This window comes from Bos indicus, chromosome 7, assembly GCF_029378745.1.
Source record: "Bos indicus isolate NIAB-ARS_2022 breed Sahiwal x Tharparkar chromosome 7, NIAB-ARS_B.indTharparkar_mat_pri_1.0, whole genome shotgun sequence".
Classification (NCBI taxonomy): domain Eukaryota; kingdom Metazoa; phylum Chordata; class Mammalia; order Artiodactyla; family Bovidae; genus Bos; species Bos indicus.
The window spans coordinates 108,270,487-108,289,195 of NC_091766.1; the positions used below are offsets into that span (position 1 = coordinate 108,270,487).

At 38.4% G+C, this 18,709-nt stretch overlaps 1 protein-coding gene across 1 annotated transcript in view; it reads right to left on the reverse strand.

Annotated features, from left to right (window-relative positions):
- Positions 1-18,709, reverse strand: part of PJA2 (praja ring finger ubiquitin ligase 2) — a 73,005-nt gene that overhangs the window by 35,302 nt on the left and 18,994 nt on the right. Inside the window, exons 2-4 of the mRNA XM_019965502.2 lie at positions 17,234-17,351; positions 13,757-13,957; positions 11,033-12,083 (exon numbers count right to left, since the gene is read on the reverse strand). Of these exons, the coding sequence (XP_019821061.1) occupies positions 11,033-12,083; positions 13,757-13,957; positions 17,234-17,264 (1,283 nt within the window). The 5' untranslated portion in view covers positions 17,265-17,351. The remainder of the gene's footprint in view (positions 1-11,032; positions 12,084-13,756; positions 13,958-17,233; positions 17,352-18,709) is intronic.

Sequence of the window (18,709 nt, forward strand, 5' to 3'; positions counted from 1 at the left end):
AAATAGTTTTAAAGGAGCTTACTGAACTAACTTTCCTTGAATATGAAGTTTCTCAAATTTATAGCTGAATTACCAACTCCAATTTTGGTTTAAGAAGCAGGGTAAGATTTCTACATTAGTTTGTGGCAATTTTTAACACACTTGCTTAAAAGCAAACTTCATTATTAAACATTTCTCTCAGAGTAAGGTCCTGTCCAGAAAGATAACATATGAAACTTCTGAACTTTTATCAATTAGTGAAATAACTGATGGAATACCTCTAAATTTCAGTATAAAAAGGATGTCTAAGATCAACTATCAATTTATTTAAGACGCTTATGTTGAGGACTGGCAAACTATGCATCTCATTAGCCAAATCTGGCCCTGCTGCCTGTTTTACTTTTTAATGGTATGTGAGCCAAAAATGGGTTTTATATATGATTTTGCCTCTTAGTCAGCAAAACCTAAAATAATTAATATCTGACCCTTTAAGAAAGTTTGTAGACACCTGGCTGACATCATTGCTACTCAATATATATAACGCTCATCTCTAAGTAGGTAACTTTTTAAACATGTATCACCAGCCCTGACCACATACTAAGCTTTCATAACCACTAATTCCCCACCAAATATTTTTTAGATTTTTCACACTCCTTTTAAAAATTATGTATGTATAACAAAATTCATCTGCTATTTAAGTCCCTTTCTTGATTTTTTATCTGCTAATGGTATTATCCTGCCCTTAAGCTGGATAGATCTCTGACTCTTCACAAACTCCTCACACTTAAGTCCTCTTACTTCCCATTTTTTCTGTTCAATGGCTCTTATATCCTAGCTCCCTTTTCTCCATTTCCCCTAAAAAACTCTGGCTCAAGTGTTTTCTCCAAACCTAGACTTAAGACAATTATTAACTCAGTTCAGTTCAGTCACTCAGTCATGTCCGACTCTGCGACTCCATGAAAAGCAGCACGCCAGGCCTCCCTGTCCATCACCAACTCTCAGAGTCTACCTAAACCCATGTCCATCGAGTCGGTGATGCCATCCAACCATCTCATCCTCTGTCGTCCCTTTCTCCAACCTTCAATCTTTCCCAGCATCAGGGTCTTTTCAAATGAGTCAGCTCTTCGCACGAGGTGGCCAAAGTATTGGAGTTTCAGCTTCAATATCAGTCCTTCCAACAAATATTCAGGACTGAGTTCCGTTAGGATGGACTGGTTGGATCTCCTTGCAGTCCAAGGGACTCTCAAGAGTCTTCTCCAACACCACAGTGCAAAAGCATCAATTTTTCGGCACTCAGCTTTCTTCACAGCCCAACTCTCACATCCATACATGACCACTGGAAAAACCATAGCCTTGACTAGACGGACCTTTGTTGGCAAAGTAATGTCTCTACTCTTTAATATGCTGTCTACGTTGGTCATAACTTTCCTTCCAAGGAGTAAGTGTCTTAATTTCATGGCTATAGTCACCATCTACAGTGATTTTGGAGCCCAAGAAAATAAAGTCAGCCACTGTTTCCACTGTTTCCCCATCTATTTCCCATGAAGTGATGGGACCAGATGCCATGACCTTAGTTTTCTGGATGTTGAGCTTTAAGCCAACATTTTCACTCTCCTCTTTGACTTTCATCAAGAGGCTCTTTAGTTCTTCTTCACTTTCGTCATAAGGGTGGTGTCATCTGCATATCTGAGGTTACTGATATTTCTCCCGGCAATCTGATTCCAGCTTGTGCTTCTTCCAGCCGAGTGTTTCTCATGATGTACTCTGCATAGAAGTTAAATAAGCAGGGTGACAATATACAGCCTTGATGTACTCCTTTTTCTATTTGGAACCAGTCTGTTGTTCCATGTCCAGTTCTAACTGTTGCTTCCTGACCTGCATACAGGTTTCTCAAGAGGCAGGTCAGGTCGTCTGGTATGCCCATCTCTTCCAGAATTTTCCACAGTTTATTGTGAACCACACAGTCAAAGGCTTTGGCATAGTCAATAAAGCAGAAATAGATGTTTTTCTGGAACTCTCTTGCTTTTTCAGATGATCCAGAGGATGCTGGCAATTTGATCTCTGGTTCCTCTGCCTTTTCTAAAACCAGCTTGAACACGGTTCACGTATTGCTGAAGCCTGGCTCGGAGAATTTTAAGCATTACTTTACTAGCTAGTGTCCCTAAATTTAACCCCAACTCTCTCAACTCAATTAAAAAGCATATTCTGAATATTCCTATCACTTTAATTTACATCAAACAGTACATTTATAATGTTACTCCAAAATATTATATTTTCTAATAAAATATTATAAATAATAGATTTATATTAAAACAATATAGGAACTTCAACAGTTCCTCTCCACTAAGGCTTATTTCACACACATAAGCCATCTGCCTACAGCCCTCACAACTCTTGCTACAGGTGTCCAGTAACACTGTGCCTTAAGGTAATGCAGCTGAGAACACAGGTTCTGGAGTCAGTTGGCCTGGATTTGAATTCACCAGTTATTTGCTGTGGAAAAGTTATTTAACGTCTCTGTGCCTTCACTGCGTCACCTATCAGAAGAATATAATAATAGTATCCACTATCACACTGAGTTTATTTGAGGAGTAAATGGGTTAATATACAGAAAACATTCTAACAGGGCCTGGTAAAAGTATCATCAGCAACTATTAAGAAATCATTTTTTAAACAATACTTTTTTTTGTTACCTAATACATTTTAGTTATCTCCTAAGCAATATTGGTAAAGTTCCAAATGTGATGTGCCAGCTTTATTATTTTTTTCTAATTCACATCAAAATAAATATATAATGATAAAATTACAAAAACTTTGTGCCATTTAATATTTTAGCCACTCGAAAAAATACTACTGTATAGGAAAAAAAAAGTTTTAACTTCGAATGGCACTGATGATATACTACAATCTGATCCCAGTTATGAGTATATTCTCACATGCAACACTTTCCTTCCAATATGCTCTATTCCAAATACTGTCCCTCAAATATGAATTTTCATCACAACTATTGCTCCCACCACCACAAATGTTTTCACCATCACCTCACCTTCTTTTTTCATTTCAGGGCCAGATCATTCCTTCAAGACCTTCCCCTACAACACTGCTTCTTTTGTTTTTCAACTGATCCATAGACTAGCCTTCTTTTTTTTTTTTTTAGGCAGATAAAGGCTTGTCTTTTATTGAATGAGTGATCTATGCAATTGCCAAGGCCACTATGTACAGAGAAGAGGGGGAGAACTTTATTTCTTGGTCTCTTCCTCCTTGGACAGAGTCTTGATGATTTCCTCTTTCTTGGCCTGGAGCCGCTCTTCACGGCGCTTGCAGGCTTCCTTGGTCTTAGACCTGCGGGCCTCAGCCTGGTCCGCCAGAAGGTTCTTGCGAGCCTTGTCTGCCTTCAGCTTGTGGATATGTTCTATGAGGATCTGCTTGTTTTTGAACACATTACCCTTCACCTTCAGGTACAATTCAGTCTGAACCACTGAAATGCAGCTGCTTCTGTAGCGCTGCATTTAAAGGCATCTTTCTTAAGTGCAAACTCAGTTTCTTTTCCCAGAAAAGCATCCAAGGAGATCTGCTTGTATTGTCAAGTATCTGTAAGCTCTTAGAAGTTAACTAAGACTGTATTATCAAATGATTTTAAATAGTGAATTTTCAGTGATATCAGTTTATTTAAAAAGGACCAACAATCTTCTTTAGCATACGTTCTCTAGAAATTAATACACATGGATGATATAAATGGTAAAGAGTAATATCGATAATTTCCTATTACTATTTCATTCTGAACATTATTATCTATGACAAATTTCACAATTTAATGTCTGTTACTAATTTGTAGCTCTAAAAATCCAAATTGGTTCAGAGAGCTAGTCAAAGGAAATTTAACTATGATTAAGATTTTTTACTACGAAAAGCAAAAAACCTACCACAGATTATTTCTTTACTGAAGAAACAAGATACTGTATTTAACATCAGGTAAAGTTCCATCTATGATGTATGACAGCCTTTTTCACCCTAATAGTGGAATACGATGATGGCAAGAGCAAGCTTTGAAGTCTGACAGTTAGCTTAAGATCTGCTCAGTACTTATAGGACAGGCCTGGACAATGAATGAACTTCCCTGAGTTCACTTTTCCTCATCTGTAAAATGAGGATATTAATGTTTCCCTTTCAAGTCTACAGTGATGTTTAAATGAAAAACAGATAAAATGTTTTGCACAATTTTCAGAAAATGGCAAACATTTAATAAAAGTGGTAGTTACTTCTTTCATTGTATAACCTACCTGCTTAGAAATTTCAATAGGATTTCCTGCCAGCACACCACCATTTTCCTCCTTTCTCTACCAAAGGAAATCTGCTCAATACCTTCTGGTCTGTCTTACTGAATAGACAAACTGACAGTATTGTCAGTCTCCGGGTCCCCTGACAGCTTTACACCAGAGCTCAGCAAATTATGCCCCAGTGCAAAAGCAGAATCTGCCCACCCGTCTGTTTCTTGGTGGCATGGAAGCTAAGGGGTTTTTTGCATTTTCAAACGCTCATGTAAGTATCCACATAATATTCTCAATTTTGCCTTTTGGTCCACAGAGCTTAAAATATTTACTATCTACTTAATCTTTAAAAAAAAGTTTGCAGACCCCAAAGAAGACATAGCAAAGAAGCATCCAACATAGATCAGTGGAAGAGAAACCGTGGAGCAGAAAAGTGTGAGCAAACAGCTCAGTGGCAGCACTGAAGTCACAGAAGATGTATACAGAGTAAAAAATCAATTAGCTATGGAAACTAGAGAAGATAGAAATAGTAAAGGGAATTAAAATTTTGAGGCATTTAATAAGAGTAGATAGTGAAATAAAAGAAGCAGTGGGTGTGAAACATTTATTCTGAAAACTCAGCAGTGGAAAACATAAACAGGCAAGTAATAAAAAGAGGAAGCAAGATCAATGAACGTTGCCCCCAGGATTTATAAAATTGAAGGAAACTAGGGATAAAGACAATAAATAAGCAAGGTATCAGGCACAACTGCTAAAGAAAAAATTTCGGAAGAAATTTAAAATAGGAACCAATACCAAGATATTATGTTAGTATGCTAATATGTATTCTTATGGAGGAGCGGAAAACAAGATGGATCACATTCTACTATTTCAGTATCTCCGGGAAAGTAGAGACACAGTTAATCGACTGAGTGACATGACGGTAAGTAACTAAAAGAAAAAGATTATAAAATAATTTTTCAAGAACAAGCAACAGAACAAACACGACACAGATTCATCTTGGACTAGTGAGCACTCATTTGTTGTTGATTATAAAAGCACACGAGTCAAACACTTAAAATTTCTCAATGTAAAAATGAAAACACCACTGTGCGTTTCACATAGTCTTCCACTAGTACTGTCTTCCATCAGGATTCAGAACCATACTCAAAAGCAGAAAACTGTAACTTACTCAAATACTACGCTCTTTACAGATTTAACTGTGAACCAAGAACCGTTTTTCATATAAATAAAATTATATGTGGTTTCCGTTGCTGTTCGTTGTTCAGTTGCTCAGTCGTGTCTGACTCTCTGCCACCCCATGGTCTGCAGCATGCCAGGTTTCCCTGTCTTTCACTACCTCCCAGAGTTTCCTCAAACTCACGTCTATTGTCGATGATGCCATCCAACCACCTCACCCTCTGTTGCCCCCTTCTCCTCCTGCCCTCAATCTTTCCCAGCATCACGATCTTTTCCAATGAGTCAGTTCTTTGCATCAGGTGGCCAAAGTACTGGAGCTTCAGTTTCAGCCTCAGTCCTTACAGTGGATACTTAGGGCTGATTTCCTTTAGGATTGACTGGTTGAATTTCCCTGCAGTCCAAGGGACTCTCAAGAGTCTTCTCCAGCACCACAGTTCGAAAACATCAATTCTTTCATGCTCAGCCTTCTTTATAGTCCAACTCTCACATCCGTACATGATTAATGGAAAAACCATAACTTTTGACTACTAGATGGACCTTCGTCAGCCAAGTAATATCTCTGCTTTTTAAAACACCACCTAGGTGTGTCGTAGATTTTCTTCCAAGGAGCATCTTTGAATTTCATGGCTGCAGACACTGTCCTCAGTGATTCTGGAGCCCAAGAAAATAAAGCCTCTCACTGCTTCCACTGTTTCCCCATCTATTGGCCATGAAGTGATGGGACCAGATGTCATGATCTTAGTTTTCTGAATGCTGAGTTTTAAGTCAGCTTTTCCACTCTCGTCTTCTACCTTCATCAAGAGGCTCTATAGTTCCTCTTTGCTTTCTGCCATAAGGGTGGTGTCATCTGCATCTCTGAGCTTACTGACAATTCTCCCAGCAATCTTGATTCCAGCTGGTGCTTCATTATGGCATCTGGCGTGATGGACTTTGCATGTAAGTGGTTTTCCTATCATATTCAAAAGAGCTACATGTACCCCAACGTTCACGGCAGCACTGTTTACAGCAGCCAGGACACAGGAGCAACTGGTCATCCATTGAGAGGTGAACGGATAAAGAAGTTGTGGTGCGTATATACAGTGGAATATTACTCACCCATAAAAAGGAACAAATTTGAGTCAGCTGAATTGAGGTGGATGAACCTAGAGCCTATTACACACAGTGAAGCAAGTCAGAAAGAGAAAAGCAAATATAAAATCACAGATATATGGAACCCAGAAAAATGGTACTGATGAACCTATTTGCAGGGCTGGAACAGAGATGCAAGCACAGAGAACAGACTTGTGGACACTGTGAGGGAAGGAGAAAGTGGGACAAATTGAGAAGAGCAGCACTGAAATATACAGACACTTAGTGGGCAGGTGCTGTGTAACAAAGGGAGTTCAAGCTTGGTGCTCTGTGACCATCTAGAGGGGTGGGATGGGGGTGGTGGGGAGGAGGCTCAAGAGGGAGGAGATAAATGTAGATATATGTATACTTACAGCTGATTCACACCTATTATACAGCAGAAACCAACACATTATAAAGCAATTATCCTCCAATTAAAAAAAATTATATGTGGTTTCTAGACAAAATACTTTATGTACAAATCCTAGTTAGAAAGAAGCAGCAAAATCAGCCCTAATCAACCTCTGAGTCCCTAAATCTCACAAGGAATTGATCTGTCTTCTCTTATATTTATATATTTATATCACCCCAAAAAATTAAACTATATATAAGCTTCGGGAAGAATGAAATTTTAGATAGTTTTCTTATCTGACCAGCTGTGGATCAAAAACACTTTTCAAATTTTATTGGAAATACGTGAGAAGGAAATTATATTAAAAAGTACGGTGTTGGAGAAGACTCTTTAGAGTCCCTTGGACTACAAGGAGATCCAACCAGTCCATCCTAACGGAAATCAGTCCTGAATATTCATTGGAAGGACTGATGCTGAAGATGAAGCTCCCATACTTTGGCCACCTGATTCAAGAACTGACTCATTGGAAAAGACCCTGATGCTGGGAAAGATTGAAGGCAGGAGGAGAAGGGGACAAGAGAGGATGAGAAGGTTGGATGGCATCACTGACTCAATGGACATGAGTTTGAATAAACTCTGGAAGTTGGTGATGGACAGGGAGGCTTGGCGGGCTGCAGTCCATGGGGTGGCAAAGAGTCGGACATGACTGAGTGACTGAACTGATTATGTAATTCTTGGCATTCTCAAAAATAGTATGCTAAACACAATCTAAGCAGTTTGGGGCTTTTTATTAGTATTAACACTGAACTATGTTGTGATAAAATGATACGATAGAAGTTGTTCAAATCTATAAGTCTGCTTCATTTAATAAATAAAACCCAATAGTTAGGTTTCTTCTTTTTTTGGCCTCATCGTGGGGCTTGTGGGAGCTTAGTCTCCCGACCAGGGATCAAGCCCTGGCCCTTGGCAGTGTGCAGTCGCAACCACTGGACTGCCAGGGAAGTCCCTAGGTTTCTTCTTGAATTGTGTCTGCCTTTTACAACTTTCTGGTCTTTTCCCTTAATAGCAAAATACTGTAATCTACGACTCCCTAGGTATGCCTGAGGAACAAAGTTATTTATCCCCGATTTATTCCTTTTAAACTATGAACTTGGAAACAAGATAAAAAGTTTTGCTAAAATATTAGAGTATGTGCTTACAGATCTTTGCTTTGGCTGTTCATAGATAATTTCACTTGTTGGGAGATAGTATGATCAGAGGAGCTTTCTTCACAGCTTTCAACTAACACATAGGAGAGGAAAGGAGCTTAATTTAGCCTCATGGTAACTATCTGTATATTCTGTCTTTCTCATAAGGCTGATGAAGATCAAGGCAACAGGGATCATTATTATTTGTATTTACAGAGTACCTGGAACAAAATGTGACCTTTAGGAGGAATTCAATAAATTCTTTTTAAATGAATCAAATCGACATCAACTATAAGTAATATTCCTTTCATTCTCCCCAAGTTATCAACAACAAAAAGTTGTCTTGACATGTTTACATTAGATAAGGTAAGGTTTCTTACCTTTTAAGCAAGGTTAAGGCCTAGGGACAGAAAAACTCTGAAAAAAAACTTAAGTACTATAAGAAGTGGTCAGGAGATGGCACACCTCTTTTCAGAACAATTAGTCCCAAGGTTAAAATCTGCTGCCATGGGCAAAAGGCTCTTTTAAACTCAAGATCTTGTGCTCAAACAGTTATTAACATTCTCAGGGTATGTTTCAAAAAAGCCGAGTATGAACCTTAGCTCTTTGGTCTAATTCCAAGTCTGGTAATTATACGCTGCCTATTAAAATTCCCCTTGCAGTTCTAATTTAATAAGGTGGTGTTCAGTTCCTGTCAAACAGCTCAGAACAACTCTACCAGCTGCAATGCTTATCCCATAAAGTATAATGTTTCACATGTGATTAAATGATCATTTAGAATTTTTCAGGGAAGCAAACATACATTCTTTAAAATATTTTCTACTTATAAAGAATAAACTATGTATTTTTAAGTGGCCAAAAAAATCCTATACCTTAAAATGTCACAGTAAATTTTAGTTTACTTTATTGATAAAAGAGTTCTACTTGTAGCTATTATACTATTAACATGATGAGAAAACTCTTCAGGTATATCATCTTTAAGTTTTATAAAGCAGAGAAAATACAAAAACCTCGCAGACTCAAAACTATCCTTTTTCTGGTGGTTGGCAAATAGCATAAATATTTCAGCAACTTCATTAGATGACATTAGGCTTGACTACAAAATGCAAACTAAAGAGGTTTTTATTTTTGATTAATGTGTCTATAGTGGAGAAAGCATAGCCAAGCTAAATGATTTTCTTCAAAAATGCAAAAATGTGGTAAAAAAAAAAAGTACACCAACCTTATACTTTCAAATCATAAGATATCTAGGATTATTAAGTTGTTTTTAACAGTAATCTAAAGGTCTAACAGATGTTCACAATCCAATCCAAAAACCTTAGGGCTGAGTACGCTTCAGAATTTAGAACTTCAACCTCCCCTCCGCAAGATTTAGAAATACTACCTAACATTACCAATGGAGTCTAAGCCAGCACCAGAAATCAAATGTTTTCATATTTCTGCAGTAAAATGTATGAATACTTGAAAAAGGGCCTAATTTTAGTTCAGATCTAGATCTGCAATCAAGACTAGTCAGGTTTTGTGGTCAATTTCTGTTTTTAGAACTTTATGGATTTTGGATAAAAGACTGCACCTAAACTGAAAAAGCAGAAGTCAGTCACGCACAAGTTCTTAACTTCAAGACAACAGTAGAAATATTTCAACTATTTCTACAAGTTACATATGCTTTATTATGGAAGCTTAATTTATACATCCCCCCCAAAAAAATCAAGACAATTTTATTAATTTTATGATGTGAAAGAAAATATATAAAATGCATTCATATTCACAAGGATAAATTTCTTCCTTTGCAGAACTTTCTAGTTAAAAAAAAAAAACAAAAAACTATTTTTTTAAATTGATAAAATCTTGAAATTACACTGCAATTGAGCATTCCAAGGGTTACCACAAGCGTAAAAGAATAGATAAAAGTCTAGACTCTGGGGTACTGAAAAGTCAGCAGCTGGACAAAGAAATTCTTCATTTCTCTGTTCTTTCTGTTGTCTTACAGTATGGGAAAAAAAGGAATCTATGGAAGAGGAATCAGAATGCTTCTTATAAGAAAAGTTATATGTTCTCTTCAAAACAGTAAACTACAGTGGTGAAGAACAGAGGGCCTGGAGTTAGTAAGTAGACAATCAAATTCCAGGTCCACCTTTTACTAGCTTGTGACCTTAGGAAGTTAGTAAATACTTTTATGTCTCAGTTTCATCTACAAATGTGGAAAATAACAAATGTACCACATAAAGTTACTAATGAAAAATAAACGCCAAATAAAAATAAATAAAAAATAAACTGATAGGAACAGCAACAGGAAGAATAAACAGGTGATATTAATAAATATTGGCAAAGTTAACACAATATTATCAACCAAAATTTCCTTGATCTTAACCACATTTTAAATCCAGACTGGCTTAACATTTAGAAATTTTTAAAAATACAACAAATGTTTACCTTGCATTTTATCAGTATTAACTGAAATACCACGAATTGAAATAATTAGTATCACTATCTTTTTTTAATAATGAATAGTTATTACCTGAACTTTTAAGATCCATAAACTACTGAAACACCTCAGAGAGCGTTTCTGTGAAAAACTAACCAGTATGCATGGTTAGCAATGGGTAAATAAAAATATGTGATAAGTCAAAATAGCTAATTCCATGACCATGCCAGAGAGCCCATCCACCAAACATAAATGGTCAGTCAGTTCAGTTCAGCTGCTCAGTCGTGTTCGACTCTTTGCGACCCCATGAATCACAGCACGCCAGGCCTCCCTGTCCATCACCAACTCCCGGAGTTCACTCAGACTCACGTCCATCGAGTTGGTGATGCCATCAGCCATCTGATCCTCTGTCGTCCCCTTCTCCTCCTGCCCCCAATCCCTGCCAGCATCAGGGTCTTTTCCAATGGTAAGTGGTACTAGAAAATAAACCACTTTGCTCACTATACAATCTCACAAAGCACTGCACAAAACTCACCTGTCTTCATCTTTGTCATACAGTTGGTAATAATCCCCACAGCCATTCCAAAACGTGCTCTCCACAGCCCCTTGCCTCGCTGGGGCTCCGCTTTCTGCTGCTAGCTGGCGATCCTCTGTGTCCCTCTGCGTGACTCTTGCGAAAGGCAGATCCAAGAACATACAGTCATGTTCTCCGTCATACTCATCGCATTTTATTAAGAGGTCATCTGAGCCATTTTCCTCAACTTCCAAAGCCTCTCTCCACCTCTGAACACTTCTTTGTTTGGCCTCATGCCTATTCAAACCTGATTCTGGGTCCACCTGGCTTGAACTTATCACTTTCCTAACTTTGGGCCTCACCACCTGCTCAAGAGAATTGCCCTGGTTTTTGCCCCTATCACTGGTGTTTTGTTCACTGCAAATATGCCTGGGAGCACAGGCTGAATCTTCAGTTGAATTTTCTCTTTGTCTCTCCTGGCTAGTATTATTTTGTTGTTTCTTTCTAACCACTTCATCTTCAGAAGAGGACGTCTGAAATTCCTGGTTGTTCTGACTGACAAACTCAGTATTATCAGTAGACCTTTCCACTAAAGGTGCTGAATCTACCTCTCCAAACGCATCTCTTAATTCACAGTTGAAAGAGGGAGCTGTTGGTGAGAGACCAGTGTATGCCTCTGCCTCTCCATTTTCCAGCTCAAATACCGTATCACCCAGTGCTGCCTGATAGCTGCCACCTTCCACAACGCCTGCAGAGAGCTGAAGATGGCCATTATCCTCTCCGTGTCTGCCGTCTGGATCGTAAGAGTCAGTATGAGCCAATGTAACTCCATGCTGGACGCCTGAAGCATTACAGACTCCTGGAGTACACTCTCCCTCAGAGTGACTGTGCAGATCTGTGCTGCTCCCTAAGGGCTCCCTGCCTTCCTCGCTATGACGCACTGCAGCAAAGGATGGAGTGTTCTCAATGGTTTGGTTCAATGCTGTATCACAAATGGGAATTTCTGCTTCACTTTTTTCAAATAAAGGGTCACTGGGTACAGAAGAATGAACTTGATCCAGTGGACTGGAACCTTCACAGAACAAAAGAAAACATATTTAGAGGGGCTAATTTAGATAACATGAATAATGACTCTTTAACTAGAAACCATACCAATTATTACCTATTTGAGAATATGAGTGAATTTCTCTGACTGGTGCTTCTACACTCCCTAACTTAACCGGGAGCGGCAGACTGGTTACCCTATGAGTTCATTTATGCCATTGTATAGCCTCTCAATATCCTCTCTCTCGGACATCTTCTGCAGGTTTTTCACCCAAATCCTAATACTTAAAACGTTCTAAACAAGATATTTAAAAGACAAACTAATGAGAGACCTGAGAGAAGTCACAGGGTAATCAATCTACTCTTCCAGTTGTTGGAATGGGCAATTCAAACTTAAAATTATTTTATTACATGCAGATTTCTTTAAAGTGTTTATAATAGCTATAAGAACGGCAGATCTAACAGAAATGAGACTGTGTTATATGTCAATTCAGAAAATTATATCTCAGTCACTAGATACATAATATTAAAATTTCTATCCCCAAAATGAACTGTTATAACATATCTACAATGAGTTAACTTCAGTTATGTTACAGCTATGACTGAAAAACAACAAAAAAGTCAATATATTGATTCTCTTTGTCATAGTTTCTAAGAACTATAAGACAAGAGTAAAATGCTATATACCTTACAAATTACTTCCAGCACAACTATCTTTTACACTAATGTATAACTAGAAAAAATAAAGACACCAAGACCTGTCGAAACAAAATTTTACAAATTATAAATAAAGTTGTCCTGTCATATCACAAAAAGGCTTCTTTAGCAGAATGACCTTAGCTAATAATTCATATTCTTGAACATAAATGACAGAAAAAAAAAACCCTAGAATTATCAAGTTTGCTCAGGATAAAAAGAAACTGACATTCCAGTCCAAAAATGTGTAGTTACAGTACATGGATCGTTGTTATTCTTTAGTTGTTAAGTGTGACCAACTCTTTGCGACCCCGTGGATTGCAGCCTACCAGGCTCTTCTGTCCATGGGATTTCCCAGGCAAGAACACTGGAGTGGGCTGCCATTTCCTACTCCAGATCTTCCCGACCCAGAGATCGAACCCGCCTCGCCACACTGGCAGGCGGATTCTTCACCACTGAGCCACCCGGGAAGCCACAGTACATGGATACCTGCAAAATACTTTTTGAGTAATGAATAATTAAGGCATTTTAATTAAATAACCTTTGTATTTTATATAATGTATTTTATATAATGATTTTATATAATTTTGTATTTTATATAATGATTCTAAAAATATCAAAATAACCAAGTTAAATTATTTAGAGATACAAATAAAACCAAACAACAAAAAAAGCTATTTAAATGTAATATGCAGGGGAGAATATACTCAGTGCACATTTAAAAAAAACAAATTTTTTTTTCCTTGAACATTTCCACTGGCGAAATGATGTGACAATGTAATCACTGCAATGACAATGCAGTTACAGATTAACGACTGGCCATATTCCACTTTCTTCTATGTATATACTATTAAGCTTATAGAAAATTTAAAATAGAAATTCTTGATAGGAAATGTACAGCATTTATACTCAAGACACACGTAAAATCCACTTACTATTTCAAGCATCACAAGATCAATGTTTACATCGCTATTAACAGCTTTTAAATAACTCCAGGCTGCATACCTGAGGAATTGTCTTTTGGAACATCATCCAGTTCCAACACTTCATAGTCATCACCAGCCCGACCTAAGCTTCTTTCATGCCTGGTCATACACGGTTTGAAACTGACATATGCATGTCTTCTGCCATATCTCCTGCCTGTGATTGTCTGATATCCTCCTGCTGGTTTCGGCCAGGCAGCCTTGCTAGAGTCTTGATCCATTGCTGAAAAACAGAGTTAAAAATAAGAGGCACAGCAATGGCTTTCGTTGTGACATTTGGGGTACTGTTTCAACATATATGCATGCTATTATCTGTCAAATCACATGCTACTGAACACCAAGTGCCCCTTACGAGTAACATAAAACTAACTTGAAAAGTAAGCATGAAATATTACTTTCTGAGTTATGTGACCCCCTTCATCCCTCCCCCAAATATCTTTTCTTGATTCCTTTAAGGTATTGCAGCTTTTTACAACATAACCTACTCCAAATTTTTTCCACATGCCAAATTACTATACTGTAAAAGCTGCTAAAGGATTGGAGAATGATCCTTCAAATTATCTAAGTACCTTATGTATAACTGCTCAATACAAATTTGTTGAGTGAATTACTCGCATATAATATAATGGTTTCAATGACATTAAAAGTGAATAAAATCCAGTCAAATTGCTGTTCAGTTGTTCAGTCGTGTCCGATTCTCTGTGACCCCATGGACTGCAGCACCCCAGGATTCCCTGTCCTTCACTATTTCCCAGAGTTTGCTCAGACTCATGCCCATCGAGTTGGTGATGCCATCCAGCCATCTCGTCCTCTATCATCTTCTCTTCCTGCTTCAATCGTTCCCAGCATCAGGGTCTTTTCTAATGGCTCTTCATATCAACTGGTTCAAGTACTGGAGCTTCAGCTTCAACATGAGTCCTTCCAATGAACACCCAGGACTGATCTCCTTTAGGATGGACTGGTTGGATCTCCTTGCAGTCCAAGGGACTCTCAAGAGTCTTCTCCAACACCACAGTTCAAAAGCAGCACAAATTCTTCAGCCTTCAGCCTTCTTTATAGTCCAACTCACATCCACACATGATTACTGGAAAAACCACAGCTTTGGCTATACGGACCAAAGTAATGTCTCTGCTTTTTAATATGCTGTCTAGGTTTCTCACAAGTAATTTCTTTAATGCTATCTGTACTATTACAAAGAACCAACTGGACCACAATAAAATATATCCCAAAGATCAGGGTCAAGTAAAACTCTCCAAAAGAAAACAGTGGTGAACCAAGTCAAACTTTTCAAAACTACCAATGTTATACGCATGGTAAGAAAAGTCAAAAACATCTGAACAACTCAAGTACTAAGTTCTGATGCCTAAGGGATATATAACAGCAAAGATTAGTATCTTTTACTAAGTAGGCCATTATCTCACATCTACACATATAATAAATTTGCTTAGTCACCTGGACTTTACCTATATAATGCAGGAACTAATAAACAAAATATTTCCTCACAGTATATGGAATAATCAGTAAATTAAAGTTACATATTTCTGTTTTAGGGTATTAAAATAAAAAATATAATTGCTTCTAAGCACAAATTCCAAATCCAAAGAAAGGCAATGCCAAAGAATGCTCAAACTACCACACAACTGCACTCATCTCACATACTAGTAAAGTGATGCTCAAAATCCTCCAAGCCAGGCTTCAGCGATACATGAATCGTGAACTTCCAGATGGTCAAGCTGGATTTAGAAAAGGCAGAGGAACCAGAGATCAAATTGTCAACATCTGCTTGATCACAGAAAAAGCAAGAGAGTTCCAGAAAAACATCTACTTCTGCTTAACTGACTATGCCAAAGCCTTGGACTGTGTGGATCACAATAAACTGTGGAAAATTCTTCAAGAGATGGCAATACCAGACCACCTGACCTGCTTCCTTAGAAATCTGTATGCAGGTCAGGAAGCAACAGTTAGAACTGGACATGGAACAACGGACTGGTTCCAAATGAGGAAAGAAGTACGTCAAGGCTGTATATTGTCATACTTATATGCAGAGTACATCATGAGAAACGCTGGGCTGGATGAAGCACAAGCTTGAATCAAGATTGCCAGGAGAAATATCAATAACCTCAGATATGCAGAGGACACCACCCTTATGGCAGAAAGTAAAGAAGAACTAAAGAGCCTCTTGATGAAAGTGAAAGAGGAGAGTGAAAAAGTTGGCTTAAAGCTCAACATCAGAAAACTAAGATCATGGCGTCCAGTCTCATCACTTCATGGCAAACAGATGGGGAAACAGTGGGAACAGTGGCTGACTTTATTTTTCTGGGCTCCAAAATCACTGCGGATGATGACTGCAGCCATGAAATTAAAAGACACTCTCCTTGGAAGAAAAGCTATGACCAACCTAGACAGCATGTTAAAAAGTAGAGACATTACTTTGCCAACAAAGGCCCATCTAGTCAAGGCTATGGTTTTACCAGTAGTCATGTATGGATGTGAGAGTTGGACTATAAAGAAAGCTGAGACTGTCCCCTCCAGCCCTCGAGTCCAGCCATGGCTTCACAGGCCAGCGCAGCTCTGGGCACTGATGACAGTGTCCGCAGGAAGCCCCGTCTGGCAGCATCACTGCAGATAAGCCCAGGGTCCAGCCCCTGGAAGCCCTCGGCCAGTCTGGGCCAAGAGCCTGCGCCCGCCCCCAACGCAGAGAATGATGAACCGGGCGGGCAGCTCCAGGAAAAAAGCAATAAAAAAAAAAAAAAAAAAAGAAAGCTGAGCGCTGAAGAACTGATGCTTCTGAACTGTGATGTTGGAGAAGACTCTTGAGAGTCCCCTGGACTGCAAGGAGATCCAACCAGTTCATCCTAAAGGAAATCAGTCTTGAGTGTTCACTGGAAGGACTGATGCTGAAGCTGAAACTCCCATACTTTGGCCACCTGATGCGAAGAGCTGACTCATTTGAAAAGACCCTGATGCTGGGAAAGATAGAAGGAAGGAAGAGAAGGGGACAACAGAGGATGGGACGGTTGGATGGCATCACTGACTCAACGGACATGAGTCTGGGTGAACTCCGGGAGTTGGTGATGAACAGGGAGGCCTGGCATGCTGCGGTCCATGGGGTCACAAAGAGTTGGACACGACTGAGCGAGTGAACTAAACCGATGACTCCAGAACCAGTATCTTTAACAACATCTCCAAATAAATAGTCTCCAAAGTGTAAACCACAATAGATGCCAAGGGGGTAGGAAAAGAAAATATAACAATTTCTATTTATACTCATTTTTGTGTGCTGCAATTCATGAGGTCGCAAAGAGTCGGACACGACTGAGCAACTGATCTGATCTGACTGTATAAAAAATTAGAAATTAAGCTTTATAAATATTCAGTACATGGATTGAAACTGGCCTTAAATAATACCAAGATTAAACATCATATACAGTACACAAGGAATCCAGAGGGGAAAATATGAAGTCCTCAATCTAGAGTAACCAACACAGACTTTGCTTACCTGCTGGCTCTTTTTCAATGTACTGTGACATATATGGCAGTTTCCGTGTGCCCAGTTCAGTGGAATTATGGATGTGATTTAGTTTTTACTCACACAATGGATAAGCTGCAGAAGATTCCTACAAAGAAACCACAGATTAAATACAACATTAATAAAGCAGAAGCACAAAACAAAATGCCAAAACTAACACTTCTAGTGAAGTTCTTAACTTGCCCATAACAACACAATAATATATACTGGATTTGATAAGGCAATCAAAAAAATCTCAAAACTATGAAGATGGCTATTTGAAAACATTTAGTATCCGCTCAGAAAACCTTGCCTTAAGTACATATCATCCTTAAGAAAGACAATGATGATAATCCATGAATAATTTATAAGTACATAAGCAAATATGTTGGAGAAGGCAATGGCACCCCACTCCAGTACTCTTGCCTGGAAAATCCCATGGACGGAGGAGCCTGGTGGGCTGCAGTCCGTGGGGTCGCTAGGAGACAGACACGACTGAGTGACTTCACTTTGACTTTTCACTTTCATGCATTGGAGGAGGAAATGGCAACCCACTCCAGTGTTCTTGCCTGGAGAATCCCATGGACAGAGGAGTCTGGTGGGCTGCTGTCTATGGGGTCGCACAGAGTCGGACACGACTGACGCGACTTAGCAGCAGCAGCAGCAAGCAAATATATTGGAAGTGTGGATTGGGGTATGTGACCAAACTTATGTTATACAGTACTTTGGGCATCTAATACAAACTATGCTATCTTTGCTTCTCCATCAAACACTAAAGTTCCCTTAGCTCTGCCACTGTTAAAAGAAGTCAACCCTAAGAACACAAACTTCATTTAAAAATGTATAATGGCTTATGACAATAAGTGTAAAAAATGATAAATTGACTATTAGAATAGTCAACTGACCAGATATTTTAATCCCAAAGAAGAAACTATTCTAAATCAGGAAAACAAAATTTACCATGTAACATATAAAAACTTCATGTTTTCAAATTAATCCATTTATTTAGTATTTTAAAAGTTACAACCTGTGCTTTTTTTTAAAGTTTGGCAAGAGCTTAATTTTTTATTTCAACACCTTAACACCTGAGCTACTGCTAACTGCCCACCACCAACTTAAAGTTATTAGAAGATGACAGCTCTGAAAATTAGTTTCAATCTATATGCTATCTGTCTAGCCATACAGCTAGCTATAAATTAACACATATAAAAGTATACATACACATTCTCCATATAAATTATAACCCAGCAATAGGCTGTGTACTGCTCTAATATTGCTGAATCAAGTCAGATTGTTAACAATAGCTAAAAGGGAAAGGAATATCAAAAAAATAATCCTGCCATACTGGCAAAAATACAAACTGATTAATACTGTTTTAATAACAAAAATAATCTGCAATAACTTGCATCTTCACAGATTCACACTACAATACATGGCAGACTTAAAGGATGGCCATGGATTTAAGTT